Source organism: Stegodyphus dumicola, chromosome 6, assembly GCF_044657685.1.
Source record: "Stegodyphus dumicola isolate Sdum_Otavi_A_Nest chromosome 6, ASM4465768v1".
NCBI lineage: Eukaryota > Metazoa > Arthropoda > Arachnida > Araneae > Eresidae > Stegodyphus > Stegodyphus dumicola.
In genome coordinates, this window is record NC_140773.1 from 80,751,564 (window position 1) to 80,769,176 (window position 17,613).

Here is a 17,613-nt window from a genome sequence, read left to right on the forward strand (position 1 = left end):
CATAATTGAATTTCTGCTTAAGTAATTTTCTAAAACTGTCAATTTCATGTCTTTCCTGGCCAAGGTTTTTATTATATTACACATTATAAGATATTTTTTTTTGGATTATAAGCTTGCATTTGTCTATCTGGATAAAAAAAAAATGGTTTATCAATTTTACTTTTCTTACTTTTATATTGCAATGTATACTTTGCATTTAATTTTAGTAACTTATAACCCGTTCATGCGTTTCTTTTTCAGAAATCTTCTAAATGAATGCAGCAAAATATAAATTGCATAACATAATAAGGTTACAGCCGAAAACATCGCGGCAAAAACATCGCAGACGAAAACGTCGCGGAGAAAACAACGCAAGGAGAAAACGTCGTACTACAAAACATCGTGGGAGAAAACATCGCAGTTCTAAAACATCGTGGTACAAAACATCGACGTCGAAAATAAAGCGGTTCAAAAACTTCGCAGTTTAAAAACATCGTCGTTGAAAATATCGTGGTAAAAAATAAAGTATCTACAAATCATCGCATGACGATAACATCGCAGACATACTTTTTTCAGGTTTTAATAATTGTAAATGGATATTCCCGTAATGATTTGTGAGCGCAAGATGGAAAGAAGGATAATTTTTACTTTCATATTTTTTATTAATCAATAAATTTTTTGCTGAGAAAATAAAAAGGAAACTTAAGCATAGAAAATTAATGCAACTTGTAGCACTTAATAGAATTTTAAACCGACATAGTTAACTAACAAAGGCCATTAATAAATCGTTTTTTATAAAGTTTTTACTGGTAATTTTTCATGAAAACTATAATCTATAAGTTGCATTTAATTTTCTATGCTTAAGTTTCCTTCTTACTTTTTCAGCAAAAATTTATTAGTTAATAAAAAAATGTGAAAGTAAAAATTCTCCTTCTTAACATCTTGCGCTCACAAATCATTATGGGAATATCCATTTACAATTATTAAAACCTGAAAAAAGTATGTCTGCGATGTTATCGTCATGCGATGATTTGTAGATACTTTATTTTTTGCCACGATATTTTCGACGACGATGTTTTTAAACTGCGAAGTTTTTGAACCGCTTTATTTTCGACGGCGATATTTTGTACCGCGATGTTTTAGAACTGCGATGTTTTCTCTTTGCGATGTTTTCGCCCACGATGTTTTGTAGCACGACGTTTTCGCCTTGCGTTGTTTTCTCCGCGACGTTTTCGTCCGCGATGTTTTTGCCGCGATGTTATCGGCGGACACCCATAATAATATAATGCATTTTTAATATAATTAACAAAAGTGTTCTTAAGTTTATTTAAAATAATTTGAAACGAAATTCAAATTTCTTCGGATATTTAGGATACATTTACTGGAAGCGTGTTGTCTGCCAGGGTTTATGTAGTTGTCCTGTATGTAACATCACTACCAACTAGTTCCTTTCCAAAAGTGTTCTATGACGGCATCAGTCCAAAGCAGGTAATGCTCTTTTGCTTTGTCACAATCAGTTGTACTACCAGTAATATCAGATTCTTATTAACATGAGCTGTGAAATATTATTATGAGATGTTAACTGATGCAGTTAACGCTGTTTGCTTTGTAAGACCTTTTTTTTTACCACAAGTTTCCCCCATATTCGTTGATTAACAAAGCTATTTCAAAAGTAGCTTATTCATGCGGTAAATGCAAATACGAATGGAAATAAGTTGTTGGATGTCTTTTTGTTGCTTATATTCAAGAAGATTAGTTCCAGTTCAAGCATTTCCTCTCTTAAATTAATAATGGTATTTTTTCCGAAATGAATCCAAGGTAAGTGCACTAGTCGTGAAGTACTATTTTAATATTTTAATGAAATGAAGTTTAGTAAAACGTACGTAACTTTACTTGTTACATCAAAATTTTGAATTCACTTTCAGTTTGCATAGGTTGGGATACTTAGTTTTTAAAAATAGTCAAGTATCCGTTACATTTCGAAAGAAAAGTGCATTTCACTTAACATATGTATAAAAGCCCTACCTGAAAATATTCACGATCACGTTTTAGAAACTGACGAAAGAAAAAACGGAAAACAATGTAAAATTAGCTTTGGCAAGTAATATAGAATCAATATAAGGAATTTTATAACTAATTAGAAACATTAAAATACTGTAGAAATATATGTTTAGAAGCATTTTAAGTATTCTGGAAATTTAAATGTATATAAAGTATCAAGATGCCATAAGAAATATTAAAATTTTTGCACTATCTGAGCAAATATTTTATTTAAGTATTTTCCTTATGATATTAATTGCCTTAAAAAGTACCTTGAAAATCTTTAAAAAATTATCATTAAAAATGTATTAAAACTACTGACTAAAAACGGATTTATTTAAACAAAATTTTAGGATATTCGATTTTATTGTTTATAAAAGCATTAATTTCCTTTAAATATATTCAACATTAGTTCCTTTAATTTTTAAGGATTGTTTTCTTGCCTGTTCGGAGTTCATGATGTCAAGCTTTAATCGTATTTTAGGAAAATAATACATTTGTTACACCTGTAGTCAGAATGATCACTTTTGTATATGCAATAACAAGGAGGTTAACTTAAATCCCTTCCCTTATATTATAAAATCCTCTTTTATTCATTATATCATTCTTTTATATACAGAAAGCTCAGTTTTGTACACGCAATAACAAGGAGCTTAACTTAAATCCCTTCTCTCATATTATACAATCCGCTTTTATCCATTATATCATTCTTTTAGATACACCAATCAATTATTCCGAGGCTTCAAGGATCCTAAACACACATTCCCATTAACAGTTTGGAATTAGAAATCCAATGAGGGCCTAAGGAAAGCAGCTTTTTAACAATTGCAAACAAAGACTAAGGCACTTAGCGAAATAACTGGCAGTTAATCACTGCATTTGTGTTCGTTCGGGTGATTTTTTTTACTAGGTATTTGCTTTATGTATTGATTTTTCTGTATAAGTTTTCTGTTTGAGAGATAGGAATTGTTTCTGGAGAAAAGTAGAAACCAAGAGAGAGAAACACGGTCTTAACAGGTAAAACGATAATAAAACCGAAAGTATTGTTCAAAGGAAAAATAAAAGGCAACATTTTATTAGCATTTCTTAAAATGTTAAGAAGTTTAGGGAGAAATTTATAATATATAATTTGAAAGAGCTGTCTTAAATAAAAACCAATATTTCTGACAAAAATACTTTATATATGGAGTATTTTAGTGATATGCAGATCCAAGTAACAAACTATTTTTCAAAAATATTACTTAAAACTACTTCAGAGGTATAGCTAGATAGATGTATTTTTATTTTAATAAAAATAAATCTCGTAGATATAATGTCAGATATTATTTAATTATAAGCAACGTATATCTGAATAAATAAATAACTGTTTCGCGTTTATGTACAAGACTGGATTATTAGATTATTGCAAAGTATACAAGGACTACCTGATGTTTAATTACGCCTGTCTGAGAATTTATAGGTAGCAGTCTCTCAGGAAATCACCAATGCCTGTTTTCCTCTTTTACATGAATAACAGGATTGTAAGGAATTACAGGAGAATTTATATACCTCTTCAAGTAAGGACCCTTAGACCACAGCTTTGTGATCCTGGGGTTAGATTACTATGGGACACTTTAATGAAGGAGTTTCTAAGAAACTTATTACCTTTAAACATGTTACAACTACAGACAGCTCTTACAAATATCCAATTTAGGGTCTCTTAAACTTTTTTTTGTGGAGCAATGTTTTTCCCGATTTAGTCTAGACTAGTATCGTAAAAACATTCTTGTGCCTGCTTCCGTAATAATCATGTCTTTGAGCGCCGCAGATAACTTTAAAATAGAAGTCAAAAAATAAATTAATAAGCGATAAATTTTAGTATCATGTCTCATCTATGAAGTCATTAAATTACTAAATCTCGACGTCTGCTATTGGAAAAATTATAATAGAGTTTCATGTTACTTTTAACTTGTAACTAAAGATTTGTAAGGTTAGTTGTAAGGTCTGCAAACTCGCGTTTTGTTTTTGTGGGCAAAGCACTGGGGCAAGAAAGCAAAACTCAATGAATACTAAACTTACATATTAAAGTAGGATCCGGCATTTGGAGAAAGTTGATCCAATTCAACTAAACGGAACTCAAGATAAATTCCCATCGATTTGCAGCTTTAAACACGCGGCTATTCTGCCGGCCCATGCTAAAGAAAACTTAATTAAAATTCCGTCATTTTCTTGCATTACGATGTATTCAACAAAAACGTATTTAATACATATCATTTAGATTATGTGTATGAAAGTAACGTACTCCAATGTTTTAAGAAATATCACTATACACAACGCATTCACGAAAGTTTTCGCCGAAAGTTTCCAACCTAATCCAGTGTATTTTTGAGAAATAGTAACTATTTATATTGATTATTAACATATATCAGTGTATATATTGTAACATATATATATTTACTTTAAAATATCTGATCACGAAATTTTATCTTTACTTAGGTTTCTATTTTAATTTACCTATTTTAACACTGATTCAAAAGCTGAAAATCGGAAAGCAAGAAGAAAGTGCCCGAACATTTTAAACAAATACTACTAGTGACAAAAACTGGTATTTCACTTCTAACACGACGATTAATTAACAGTCACTTGCATGATTAAAATAACTTTGCGTTTAAGAACTTCCGATAAAGACCTGTTGATGAATTTTTTTATGAACCGTGGACAATTTGTATGGAATTTTAATTAAAAGGGAAATCAGGAGATTCCATGCAATCGACTCCACTTCTGAAAAGAAGTCATCGTGTTAAGTCAGAAAATATTATTTTTATTTGCTCTTTGAGAAGTACAATTATATTGCAAAGAAAAATGTGACTTTTTCTAATCCTTTCTCTGTTTGCCATATTTGGCATTTTTCGGACTGGTTTTACTCCCCAAAATAAGATCCTATGTTTAAGAAGTTTTGACAACATTTAGTAAGCTTCTACGAAAACATGCAGAAGTCTTAAAACATACCTAAATATATTCAGCCACAGAACGAACTACGTAGAAAGCTGGAAAATGACAAAGCTCTTTTCTTCAAATATCCTTTTTCTTAACTCACAAGTGTTATTATTCAACACTTTTGTTTTCGTAAAATTTTATAAACCCAAAATTTTACGCCAGAACGTATTATTAGCATTATTGTACGACAGCATGCTATTTATCTCTTCAAAATTCTACATTAAGATAACTGCTCATGTAAAAAAATTATCTACATTAAAAAAAGAAACTAATTGCATAAAAATGTCCAGGTAATTAAAACGTCTGCCAATAATAAGAAAAATGCTGAACGAATGATAACTTTAAATTTACTTGACTATGTGTAAGAATAAAGATTATATTTCAGAACTTTATCTTTTACAAATTAGCAGCATTATTGTGACATATTCACATTATAAAACTAAACCAAAATACAAATATAATATTAAAACTGTTTTGAAATTCTAAATATTTTTCTAACATAGCAATATTGTGATATATTAACATTATAAAACTAAACCAAAATACAAATATAATATTAAAACTGTTTGGAAATTCTAAATATTTTTCTAACATAAACATTAATACCCTTAATCTAACGACAGTTTTTAGTTTACTAATATGAAAGAGATTCATTCTCAGACTGATAGTTTGTAAACGTAATATTAACTGAGCAGTCAATCTCTGTTAAAGTAGCGGACAAATGAGTACAATCTTGAATTAATAATTAATCTTTGGGGTTGGATACTTGTGATTTAAGCATGGAAGTTTCTATATTTCCTCTATGTGTAATGTGATTACCAGATCATTTTTTCAAGAAAGATGTCAACAAATGCATTTTTTTCAAAACAGATACACAGTGCGTTACAGTAACAGATAACGTATCTTAACATTATGTTACATTACATTCAATGTTAAATGCACTTGAATCTGCTGTGGAATGAATGTAAAAGGCGAGGATGGTTCGTTCCTTAGTTTGTTTAAGAAAGAGAAAACGCAGAAGATTATCTGCTTCAGAATAAGAATGCCTTGGAAGATTTTTTTAATGAAACCGGCTTCTGTGCATATTACACATACGGAGAAACCAGAAAATTAACCAATCCGTTCATCATGATATGGGCCCGGGTCGAACTACAAAGAAAGCCAACCAGAAACCGAGTTTAAGTCGCTCAACACTGGTATTTCCGTCCTTGGTTAGATTCCATGCGAACGGGTTGGCTGCATGGACGTTTTCGTGGTTCTCCCCATGCGTAACGTGTATACGAGACAGTTCCTTTAGAAAGTCCTCCACGAAGGTACCCCTTCGTTAAGGCAGATAGCCCTAGTGTGTTTTGCTGTAATCGAATAAACCAAACCAATCGAACTGTTAAGAGTTCAAGGTACTGGTGACCTTTGATGACAGGCACCACTAGTACCAATTGACTACTGGGGGGTGACGATTAAGTTTTAAACATTAGCTTACATGCAACGCTAAGAAACTTACCTACGATAGTTTAGAAATATGTCTGAAAAATGGTTAAACCATCATGATACTGCTAAATATTTTATATATAGAATCATACAATGAAATGCCAACCCAATGAAAACTATTTACTGTTAATATGGTATCTAAATGTTAACTTTAAGCTTTGTTTTATTGGAAGATATTAATTTTCTTTTACTGTAAGGATTATTTTTATTTATCTAACACAGTTAAACTTTGAGTTAAAGTCCTTTCCTATCGCTTCTTAATTTCAATTTACAACTTCCGACCAGAACTTTTTTTTTTAGAATCACGTTTGAATGCAAATTTAAGGAGTAGTATTTAACCTCGAAGTTCTACTGTCTTAGTTATTCTGGCTAGCACGCGTCCGCCGTTTTAGGCTACTCTCTCTTTTGCTATTATTACGCTCGGTCGTACTTTAGGTCGTTGATAGCTTCGCAGTAATTAGCGTTAAAGGGCCAACTCTGTTAGAAGTTTGATAGCTTCCGCTATATCTTTTTAGTTAAGATTAGTTTAGTTTAGTTCTTAGTCTCTTAAGTTCAATCCCCAGTGTCGGCTTTATTGTACAATTCCAAGACGGAGTTCCGTTACACCTTATTGGAATAATAAAAGGTTATCTCACCCTTTTTACTTCTTGTTTTCTATCCCACGAACTCGCTTACTAGTTTTTAAGATTCTTCCCGTTCAACTGTAACTTAAAAGTACACAGTACAGAATCTTACATTACAAAATATTAATTTTTGTAAAAATTAACATTTCGGAACGTTTTATTGCAAACAATATAACTGAAGATTATTTTTCCATAGTATCGATAATAGATTTTGGTAATATAATTGGATTTCTTATCAGTATAAAATTCGTTGATTTTACGAAAATAAGTTTAAATAAATTTAAGTCAAAGTTTAAATAAATTTAAAATATCTACTTTGTCGATTAATCTTTGCAGGCATGAATTGCTAAAAAGCTTTAAAGAAGAAAACATCTCATTAACGATAAGTTTTTCATATTGCCTAACTGTTTTACCAGTCCTAAACACCGGGATTTCTGCTTCGAAGTGCATAACTATTAAAACTTAGTTTAGAAGTATACTTGCGAACTTTGATAAAATTCGATTAATTACAGAGATGGGTTATATAAAGCAGTTTATAAATGTTGCTATGAATTACCTAACAGAACAAAGAAAACACAATACTACATGGACGAAAAAGTTAACATTCATGCCTTTTTACCAAAACAATTTCGTTGGAGTAGGGGTAAGCAGTTCATTCTAGTACGAAATAAAGTAGAGAGTTATTTGGGAATTCACTGTAAAATTGAAATATGAAGAATAAAGCATTTTTTTAATGCAAAACGTCCTAACTGTATCGATATCTGCGAAATTATGCAGGAAGAGCAAAATAGTAGTATAGTCGAGTCATAGCCAAATGCTGAGAGCAGTTCTAATAGTACAGACGTGATTGATGCTGATCATTAAAGCAAGCCGACAATGTCAGTCACAGAAAAAATTGTGTTGCAGGTTGATAAAGTGATTCTCAGCAGTTGCAGAATGACAGTCTTAGAAACAAATTCTACAGGAACTGATAATCTAAATGAACAAAAAACTGGTAATCATGGATAAGCACAAATAGCGATTCTAAGATGGCTCTATGACCTAGCAACAGATTTCTGTCGTGAGTTCTTATTACGTTTGTGGTATAAAATAACACTAAAATGATTTAGTAAACAGTTAAAAATGTGTTAAGAAGGATTAAGGGATTTTGTTGAAATGATGTATATTGTAGAACGGCATTGAATGTAATTCCTTTAACTTAAAATAATCGAGTGGATTTTAATTTTTGAATACCCTATGGAAACACTGCGTACGTAAAACACGCATAATTTAATTGTAGTTATTACACTTATAAACAAATGGCCAAAAATAGCATAAAATAAATTCATAATCACAATCTTACCTTCAGTGGCTTTGGAGGAGATGAAATTGGAGAAACACCTGAAAAGAGAAAAATGACTATGAAATGATATTAAAAGCTTCTTAAGCATTTCTGTGTGCTGAATTCATTATTATAACAGTCTGGATTTTGAAATATTTCCAAAAGTTCTATTTTCATTGATAAAACTGATTAATTAAAACATTAGTATAGCATTTAAATTATAAACACTATGTCGAAAACTATTTAAAGATATTTTTAGTACAGCAAAAATTTACAATTTCCTTTTTCTTTTGTGAAGAACTAAGAAATAACCTTAATATTTTCTCATAATATATTATTCACAATCACGTAACGCATACATTTTGAATATAGTTACTAACATATTTGCTACATGTCAGAAATTTATTAATTAGAATTTTAAGTGAAAAATAATTAACCGCCTAGCACTCTTTTTTTTATTCTTTGGTTGTTTTTCACCATTATCCGACACACTTCAGAAATATTATGTAAAATGGTATAAATATTAAAAATTTTAACATTTGAAACAATTGCATTAACATTTGAAAACGAAGATTGTTATTTGAATAAAATTATAAAAATAAATAGGTAGAGAAGATGGAAATCTACAAACAAAAATTCATCATTAACATAAGATTTTATTTTTGACGATAGTTCACATAAAAATAAATAAAAAATTCGTCATCGATTATCATATGTTATTTGAAACGTACTGTTTATTATCCTAATGGTGTGAAATAATTTTTGCTTCAAAATATTATTCAGAAATGCATAAAATGTCTTTTTAAAATGATTACTTCGTTTTGCCGATGAGACGTGTACTTTTATAATATGGAAGAGAAAGGTCTGAGGTCTCGTCGAATAATAACAGCATCTGATCTTCATTTGCAGTGGCGAAAAATATCAGCATCTTTTCGGAGCATTAATAATAAAATTTAGAGTTAATATTGATAAAAAAATCTGACGATTAAAAATTCTCATTTTCAGAGAACTGCTGTAAATTATTCAACAAATTTAAGGAAAATCTATGCAGTGAGCGATTTTTTCTCCCTGGAGCAAATTACAAAAAAAAAAAAAAAAAAAAAAAAAACCCTATTTACAAGAAACCAATATTACATGATTGGTATGATTGTTAATACATTGTATGTCTCCCAGACAATGCAATACAGTCCGTACAACGCCTAGGCATGCTGAGTATCAAATTATCGATCTGATCTTGGGGGATATTACACCACTCAAAAAGCAATGCTCTCCGAAGTTCTGGTAGACATGTAGGAGGAGGTTGACGGGCTGCAACTCGTCGGTCATGCATGTCCCACACGTGCTCTACTGGATTCAAGTCCGGTGAGAATGCTGGCCAGTCCATACGGGTGATATCCTATGATTGAAGGCATTCGCTTACGACGTTTGCACGGTGAGGACGTGCGTTGTCATCCATAAACACAAATTGTGCGCCCATGTCGCCCCGAAACAAACGTACATATTGTTACAGAATGACGTCCCGATAGATTTGGCTTGTCATGGTTCCAATTTTGAACATCCAGGTCAGTTCTGGAACCCAGAATAATTCCACCCCAAACGAGCACTCCTGCAACACCGTGACGGTGTCGTTCAATGATGCTTTCTTGTTGGTAACGGGTACCTGGAGCTCTCCATATGAAAGTCCGGAGAAAATCAGACTGCAAGCTAAACCTGGACTCGTCGGAAAACATCACACAAGCCCACTGTTGCGGTGTCCACAATGCATACTTTCTACTCCAGGCTAACCGCAGGCGACAGTGAGTTGCAGTAAGTGGAACGCATCTGACAGGTCTACGAGCATATAGACCAATCTGCCCTAAGCGTCTGTAAACGGTCTGCCTTGAAATTGTCGTACCAGTTTCTGAAGAGAGCTGACGAGACAGGTCTGAGGCTATGCTCCGCCTGTTTCTTTTGGCAGTAACTGCCAAATACCGGTCCTCATTCGGCGTTGTAACTCTGGGGCGACCTGTGCTGTAATGTCTACTCACATTACCATCATCTTGGAATCGTTGCCAAAGCCTGTAGATGACACTCTGGGCAATTCCAAGTTCGTCTGATACTTCCAGTTGGGTACGCCCACATTCCAGACGGCCGATAATTCTACCACGTAAAAAATCATCCAAATGCGTCCTTTGTGTCATAACTATTCGGTTATTGCACTGAAATGCTTATAAAGCGCCTGCAAACAATTTTACTTCTTTGCCTGTATTCCTTATATATCACTCTCTTACACTCTCGTCATTGTGACGTACCATCGGTGTCATCTGGTTACTTCCTGAAATTTGCATGATTCTTGAAGATATGTGTAGTGATTTTACAGGTGATATATTTATTTTAGAGTTCAAATTCCGCGTGACTCCGAATTATCCTTAATTTATGGACATGAGTGTATTTATGATTAAGTAGATCAACGTAATCTTTCATTGAGGATTTGGCTGCAAAGTTATTAAATATGATAGAAGTAACGAGTAACAATATGAAAGATTTGATTTGTAATAGAGAATCTGAATGCGTTGAACACTGGAAAATATAGGTAGTTCTTTTGCAGAACGTTTCAGCAGCACATTAAGCTAGATTCCGTAATGGTCACAATGCAATAATCGATGCGTTATTCAAAGAATGAGCAACACACACACACACAAAAAGAGTTTTAATTAAAAAAAAAGAAATGTGAAAGGTTTCAAATCTCTATTACGCCCATTTTTATTTACAGACACATCCGCGTTTCGAGAGCATTTGAGCTAAAGCCACATTGCGCTAAAATATTTAAAAACAACATGTATTTATAGTTTCTGATGTACATTCTCGCGCGCTGCAGGTAAAAATGTTTTATTCTCTACAGGGATGCTACTGCTTGTTTTGAAATTGTTAAAAGTTTTATTGAAAAATTAGTTAAAGTTTTACAAAATATGAAATAGACAATAAAACAAATTCCAAATTCGGGCTTCGAGGTGCCCATGTTCGAGTGAAAGACTATGTTATTTAAAATTTGATGACTGTAGGTACCGTTGTTTTTTCGCAATGCGAGAAACACACTCATGTAGATTCTTCATTATTTACTTTCTTTAAATATAATCCAGGGCCATAATATTCGGTCGTAACAATTTGAAAAGCGATTCGGACATTTAAATTGATTTGACGCAAAATGCTGTTTCAAGACTAAGATCTCTTCTGGGCTAACGGCCATTTGGGCTAAAAAGAGTTATTTATCTTGATTTGAATAACAGTCCTCTCATTTATGAATTTACGAATTCGCTTCTATGCTAAATACGTTTCTTTGCCTTTTAGTATGAATTTCAATACGGTAGAGTTTGCCTGAAATAATATATAATAGACATTATAACAATATATAATATACATAAGACATTTCTTTATATAGCATATATTTATGCCCATACATTTACATTTTAATTAAAAATATTCTTTTTCTAGCTCTTTAAACCTTGTGCGAAAATCTAAATACATTTACATTTTGATTTACATTAAGTCATTTTTTCCCATATATTTACATTTTAATTAAAATAAATAAAAGAAAATCTTTCTGCTAGCTTCTAAGACTGTAGATCTTGCCTGCAAGGTTAAGAAATCAAATGCACAAAATTATGCCTAATAATAGAATTTTTGTGACGGTTCCTTTTAATTTAAGATTCAAAATGAATTGAAGACAATTCTTGAACTGACAAGCCAGGCTTAATTACCTGTCTCTGACGAATAGACATGATTACTGTAAAGCTTCATTCAGATAGATATTTTTATTGCCAGACATGCGTGACGAACACAAATGAAATAGACCACCAGAAAGGCAAAATTAAATCTTTCTTTCATTCTATAGGTCGAACGCGATAAAGTAAAGAAAAGAGACAAAAATAACATTGATAAGAACACTTAATCCTTTTAGTATTTTTTCACGACACATGTGTCACGATAACATGTAATCTAAGTCGGTGTGCCATCGGATGGTTTGAAATATTTCAAGAGAAAATTCAGGATTTCTTTTTAATTACATGGATATACTTCTGAATTCTTTTTACTCTGACTCCTATATCTTTCTGTAAGAAATTTATTTACGCGTATTAACTCTTACATCTAAGTGTTACAATAGCAAGAAAATAGGATGTCTAATTTCACAACAAATTTTCTGAGGAAGAACTTCAATAATCTAAAAATATATTAATTATTTCTATAAACTAATAATATTTTATTGAAATTAAGCTAATTATTATAGTCGTTGAATAATACATGTCATATGAAGTTTTAATTCAGGTAATCATTAACAAACGTTCCGTCGTTGATATTGCGAAAAATTATATGGGGGGGGGAGATAAAAGCGTAGAAAACACGGTGGCATTTTAGAGGCTTTAATTTTTAGCCGGGATTTAGATTTTAAACTGAAATGTGTCAGAGGTCTACAGTAGACTGGAATGATGAATAAAACATTAAAAAAATAAAATTGTAGTAAATAATGCAATAGATAATGTGCAATTAGAAAGAGTTAAAATACAAAAATTAATTTAAATATAAAATAAAATGTAGAAAAATAATAAATTATAGAATATTAAAAAATAAATGAATTATGAATGTCTTTAAAAATCCTCTTTTACAAAATAGTGTTTAGATAGATAATTTATAATAAGAGCTTCGAGTAAATAAATCTTCGAGGAGCAAAATATGCTTAGTTCATAGAATATTTTTTAAGAGTTTCTGGTTAACAATTTTCTGTTCACATTAACTAAGGACAAAATCGTAAAAGTAACTGTATATGGTTAGAAAAAAACTCCTACATTAATAAATTTTCCAGAGGTCAAAGTATTGCGCCACTAATATACCATAGGCCAGGGCTGTTTCTGATATAACGTTTTAAGAAAGAAAATAAGTGAAGTAAAATGAAAAAGGTAAAAGCAAAATTGAGTATTGTATTTCTTTTAAAAAATTTTAAATCATCGTTTCAAAAGTGCAGATCATGAAATACACAATAATAATAGTTTTAAATAGACATTCATCTTTGTCCCATATTTTCGAAAATTTTCATTATACCGCACCTTTATATGAGATGATTCTTCAGGAAATGACACAATTTTAAAGACTATATACTGTCTAAATATAGGTATAATTACGTGAAACTACAGCTTCTTAGATACCATATTTTGGTTTACAATAATAGCAACCCAATCTCATTTATTATGTTTCATGGCTTACTGCATTACAACTGTAAATCATGCCGAACACAATAGTTCCTGAACTTAATTTATTTTAGGACGATGGTAAACTCTGATTGGCAGTGCGATTTATCTTAAAAACTGCGAATTACCAAAACTAATTTAAGTACTTATTGTAACTATATCTACAAAGAAGCACTTGCGGCGGTAGGATATACCAGCACTTGAAAGAAAACTTATTCCTCCTTTCATAACGCATCGTTCATGGGTTACATTCGTAGGATAGATACTCCAACACGCCATCACAAGACCGGTATGGTATATAACCGACCACAGCGCTGGATCGACACCGGCATACAACCGACACTAATTATCGGCACATAATAAAACACAAATTTTAATAATGATATAACAACGAGAAGTACCAGAACTAATTTAAGCACTAATTATTTTAACTATGTAGAAGCAGTTGCAGCCGGAGAATATACCAGTACTGATAAGAATACTTGCTTCCTCCTTTCATAATGCGTCGTCCTGGACGATATGGGTTACATTCGTAGGATTGACACTTAACATGGCGTAGAATCGCCTCAGCGCAGTATCGACACCGGCACACGATCGACAGGACAAAATAGAAATTTTAATAACAATGTACTAATGAATAAGAGAATCAACATATCATATATCTTCACAAAGTTGTCACAAGCGTGAATCAACATTGTGTAGGGTCGACACTGGCATAAGACCGACACGACATAGGAAAGGTTGGCATGGGATATAGTACATTTTCCGTAATGATTTCCTGGATTAAAATGAGTAATAGAACATTAATTTGATTAACTGTTTATTTATTAGGATACATGCACGGGATCAAAACCGGAATTGAGTTGAAACCCATTTTTGAGCAAAAGTTTCTATTCTTTACTGTGCAATGCCAGTTCTATGTTGCATTCCAGACGATCTAGAGGCACTCACAGGTGCGAGGTCAACTCCTGTTTAAAAGTTGGTTGTTTGCACTTTTTTTCGCTCTTTTTGCGAATCCAATACCCATCTATTCCTTGCCCAAAGTTCTTGATGATGAGATGGCTAAAAGACCAAGGCATTGGCCATTCTTGATGAATTAATGTTGAGTAAGTATTTGACCACTGCCTTAAAAATTTCCGTAAGGCATGAAATTTCATCACTATATTTTGACCACAAAGCTAGGTTTCGTTATTTGCTATTAAAATGATGCCTTCATTTTAAAATTGGAATACTTTAGATGAGAACAATTATAATAGCAACAAGGATATGCATGTCAGAAAACCCGCTAAATGTGAAATTTCTGCGCTCCATTTAAACTGTGCTAATATTATCTCCCTCAAAAACCTTAATATTAATTATACATCGAACTTATTTATAAATTCGAGGTCGATAAAATTCAATGCACATGAAAGCTTTAAGATAATGACCTTCTGCTAACGATGTTTCCGTCCGCCATACATGAAGACGACCCTCACTGAGGAAGTAGATCAATCATATCATTGATCGAAGCGAAATTATATGTTTCTTCTTGCAATAAATGTCAATATCAAATAAATTATTCCTCCTCACATCAAAGGTTTACTCACGTTGCTTGGTGCGAAATAGATGATTCAGGAAGATATAGATAGTGGTGTCATTTTACTTGAGATGCGACTATTAATAAGAACTATAAACAAGATGTCAATATGCCTTAGATAAGCTATTAAATAGACTTTGGGACTGAAGACACCTGACGACTCTATAATTGGTGTTATATCTCACACCAAATTGTTTATAGAGTATAAGGTCTGAGTTGTAAACCTTCTAACGATATTGATGTCTGTAAACTTAACGCAGGCTGGCATAAAACATTCAGGGCACTTACTGTTAAAAAAATAATACAAAATCAAATTTAATTTTATGTAAAGTTTGGCTTAGAAAATAATTCTTATTGTTAATATTCAAATTTACTTAAAATAAAAAGAGAAACTGATTACTGCATATCATTTCGAGTTTAAATAGTGTAGAATTTAAAAAGAAGAAATTGTAAAACAATGTTAAGTAATGAATTCAGAGTTGCTATTTTTTGAATGATTTGCATACTATCACAGAGTCTGCATCTTTAACACTCTACGGTATTGTTCGCATGTTTAGCTGATTTTGGCAAAGAAAGGGAGTTCTATCGCAGTATATCAAAGCAGACTAACATCGGAATTATTACAGCATTACATACTTAAAACCTCGCAGTAGTATAATGTGTAGGAAACATAAATGCTCTTTCTGGGATTTAGGCTTTTCGATTTATTAGATTTACGGAAAGCATAAAAGGGCAATTTGCCTAACGGAAAGTGATCAAAGCATATTTAAAGTTTTATTAAATTTATCAGTCTTTAATAGGGCAAAGTTGCATTTATTATCATTAAAAATCACAATTTACTTAGATAGTACTAAAAAGAGAGAAGTCCTATTGTATTTATGTTATTAGTATTAGACGTGTACTATTTTACTAAGAAATCAATGATACTCAGTATAGGAAGACCAGAAGATTTTATTAAAACGAAACATTTAAGGAATATGATTAGGAATCTCTCAAATATATGCTCAGCTGATGAAGTGTTAAAAGACAATAGATAATAAACACAAGTGCGATAAAAGTTTTAATTTTTACAAATGCATTTTTAGAGCGTTACATGTTATTTATTGTTAGCTCAAAAAATCTGAATTCCGCCCTACAGTGTAGTGGATCAAAACCACGTGGAGTTGGGCAAAATAACCAATCAAAATTGTAGGCATTTTAATATCACCAATAGCTGCCACAGCCGAGTAACGTAACTGCAACACTCGAGTTCATGTACCCTTCTAAAATTTTCTCGTACTTTCATTCTAGTTCAGCAACTGTCCCTTGACAGAACTCAAAGCGAGAACTGATTGATTCTCATAGATTCCAAAGCAGTCTCTGCGTAGAAGGTCTACGCAGAGAGACGGTGGGGCATCTTCCATTAATATAATTGTTGTTACATAATTTCTTATATTCGTTTTATTTACTCATTTTTAACATGCAATTATTCATTTTAACTGTATTATACATAAAAATATTTATAAATAACGAGAATTTAAGACATTTTCTTGTGAATGTTCCCTTTAGAAGTTAAAGGCACCATGAATTTAGGTCACCTTATTGGAAAGAAAGAGTTCTAATATAATTATTATGTGAGTAGAATGAATTTGTATTTGTAGTTTAAGATGAATTGAAATGTATGGGTATCAGTGCATTTAATTCGAGTAATATGAATTGTCCTCCATAGCCATGGATGTTAGTTGACTGAAACTTATGGCTAGGTATGTATACTATAGAGCGAACTAATGTCATATATATGTTAACATAAATTTGTTATGTGTGTAAGGGATCAATAGCAAATAAAATACAGAGGGAAAATAATCTCGCAAAATGCATTTTAAAATTGTAATGCGTCCAAAATGTTGCTATACACCGTGTTCGAATACGTTCACGGCATTACACAGAGAGAAAGACAATATAAATAGTTTAACCTATTTCTTTCTAAAACAACACATTTTCATACATAAACTTGCGCTCACACAGAAAGCCTTTTAGTATTTAGAAGTATTAGGGAATGAGTCGAGAAAAGCAGAAGATAAACTTAATTGAGAAGAAAGTAAATTGAGTACTAAGATGGTTCATAAAATCAGAATGGTTCCATAAAATCACACTCTAAGCTCATTCTTCTTTATAAATACTGTTGCACTCTACGGGTTGGTAGATTTGGAGTAATTGAAGATAACACTTGATGAAGAATCAAATCAGTTTATTGGCCATTAAGCCCTATTACACAAGACAGTCCCAGAGATACGTCTATACTCGTCGAAAAATTACGACAAACACGCTGAAACAATCAGTAACACAGTCTCCAGGCTATAACGGTGAAGACAGTTTCACGTTAAAGCGCTAAAGTTCACCTAACGAATCGGT

The 17,613-nt window shown here is 31.9% G+C and overlaps 1 protein-coding gene across 5 annotated transcripts in view; it reads right to left on the bottom strand.

The window, feature by feature from the left end:
• LOC118181845 (uncharacterized) overlaps positions 1–17,613 on the bottom strand; it is a 430,621-nt gene that overhangs the window by 67,226 nt on the left and 345,782 nt on the right. For all 5 annotated transcript variants that reach the window (XM_085818578.1, XM_085818580.1, XM_085818579.1 and 2 more), the window contains one exon: positions 8,449–8,486. In XM_085818578.1, coding sequence (XP_085674704.1) covers positions 8,449–8,486 — 38 coding nt within the window. The remainder of the gene's footprint in view (positions 1–8,448; positions 8,487–17,613) is intronic.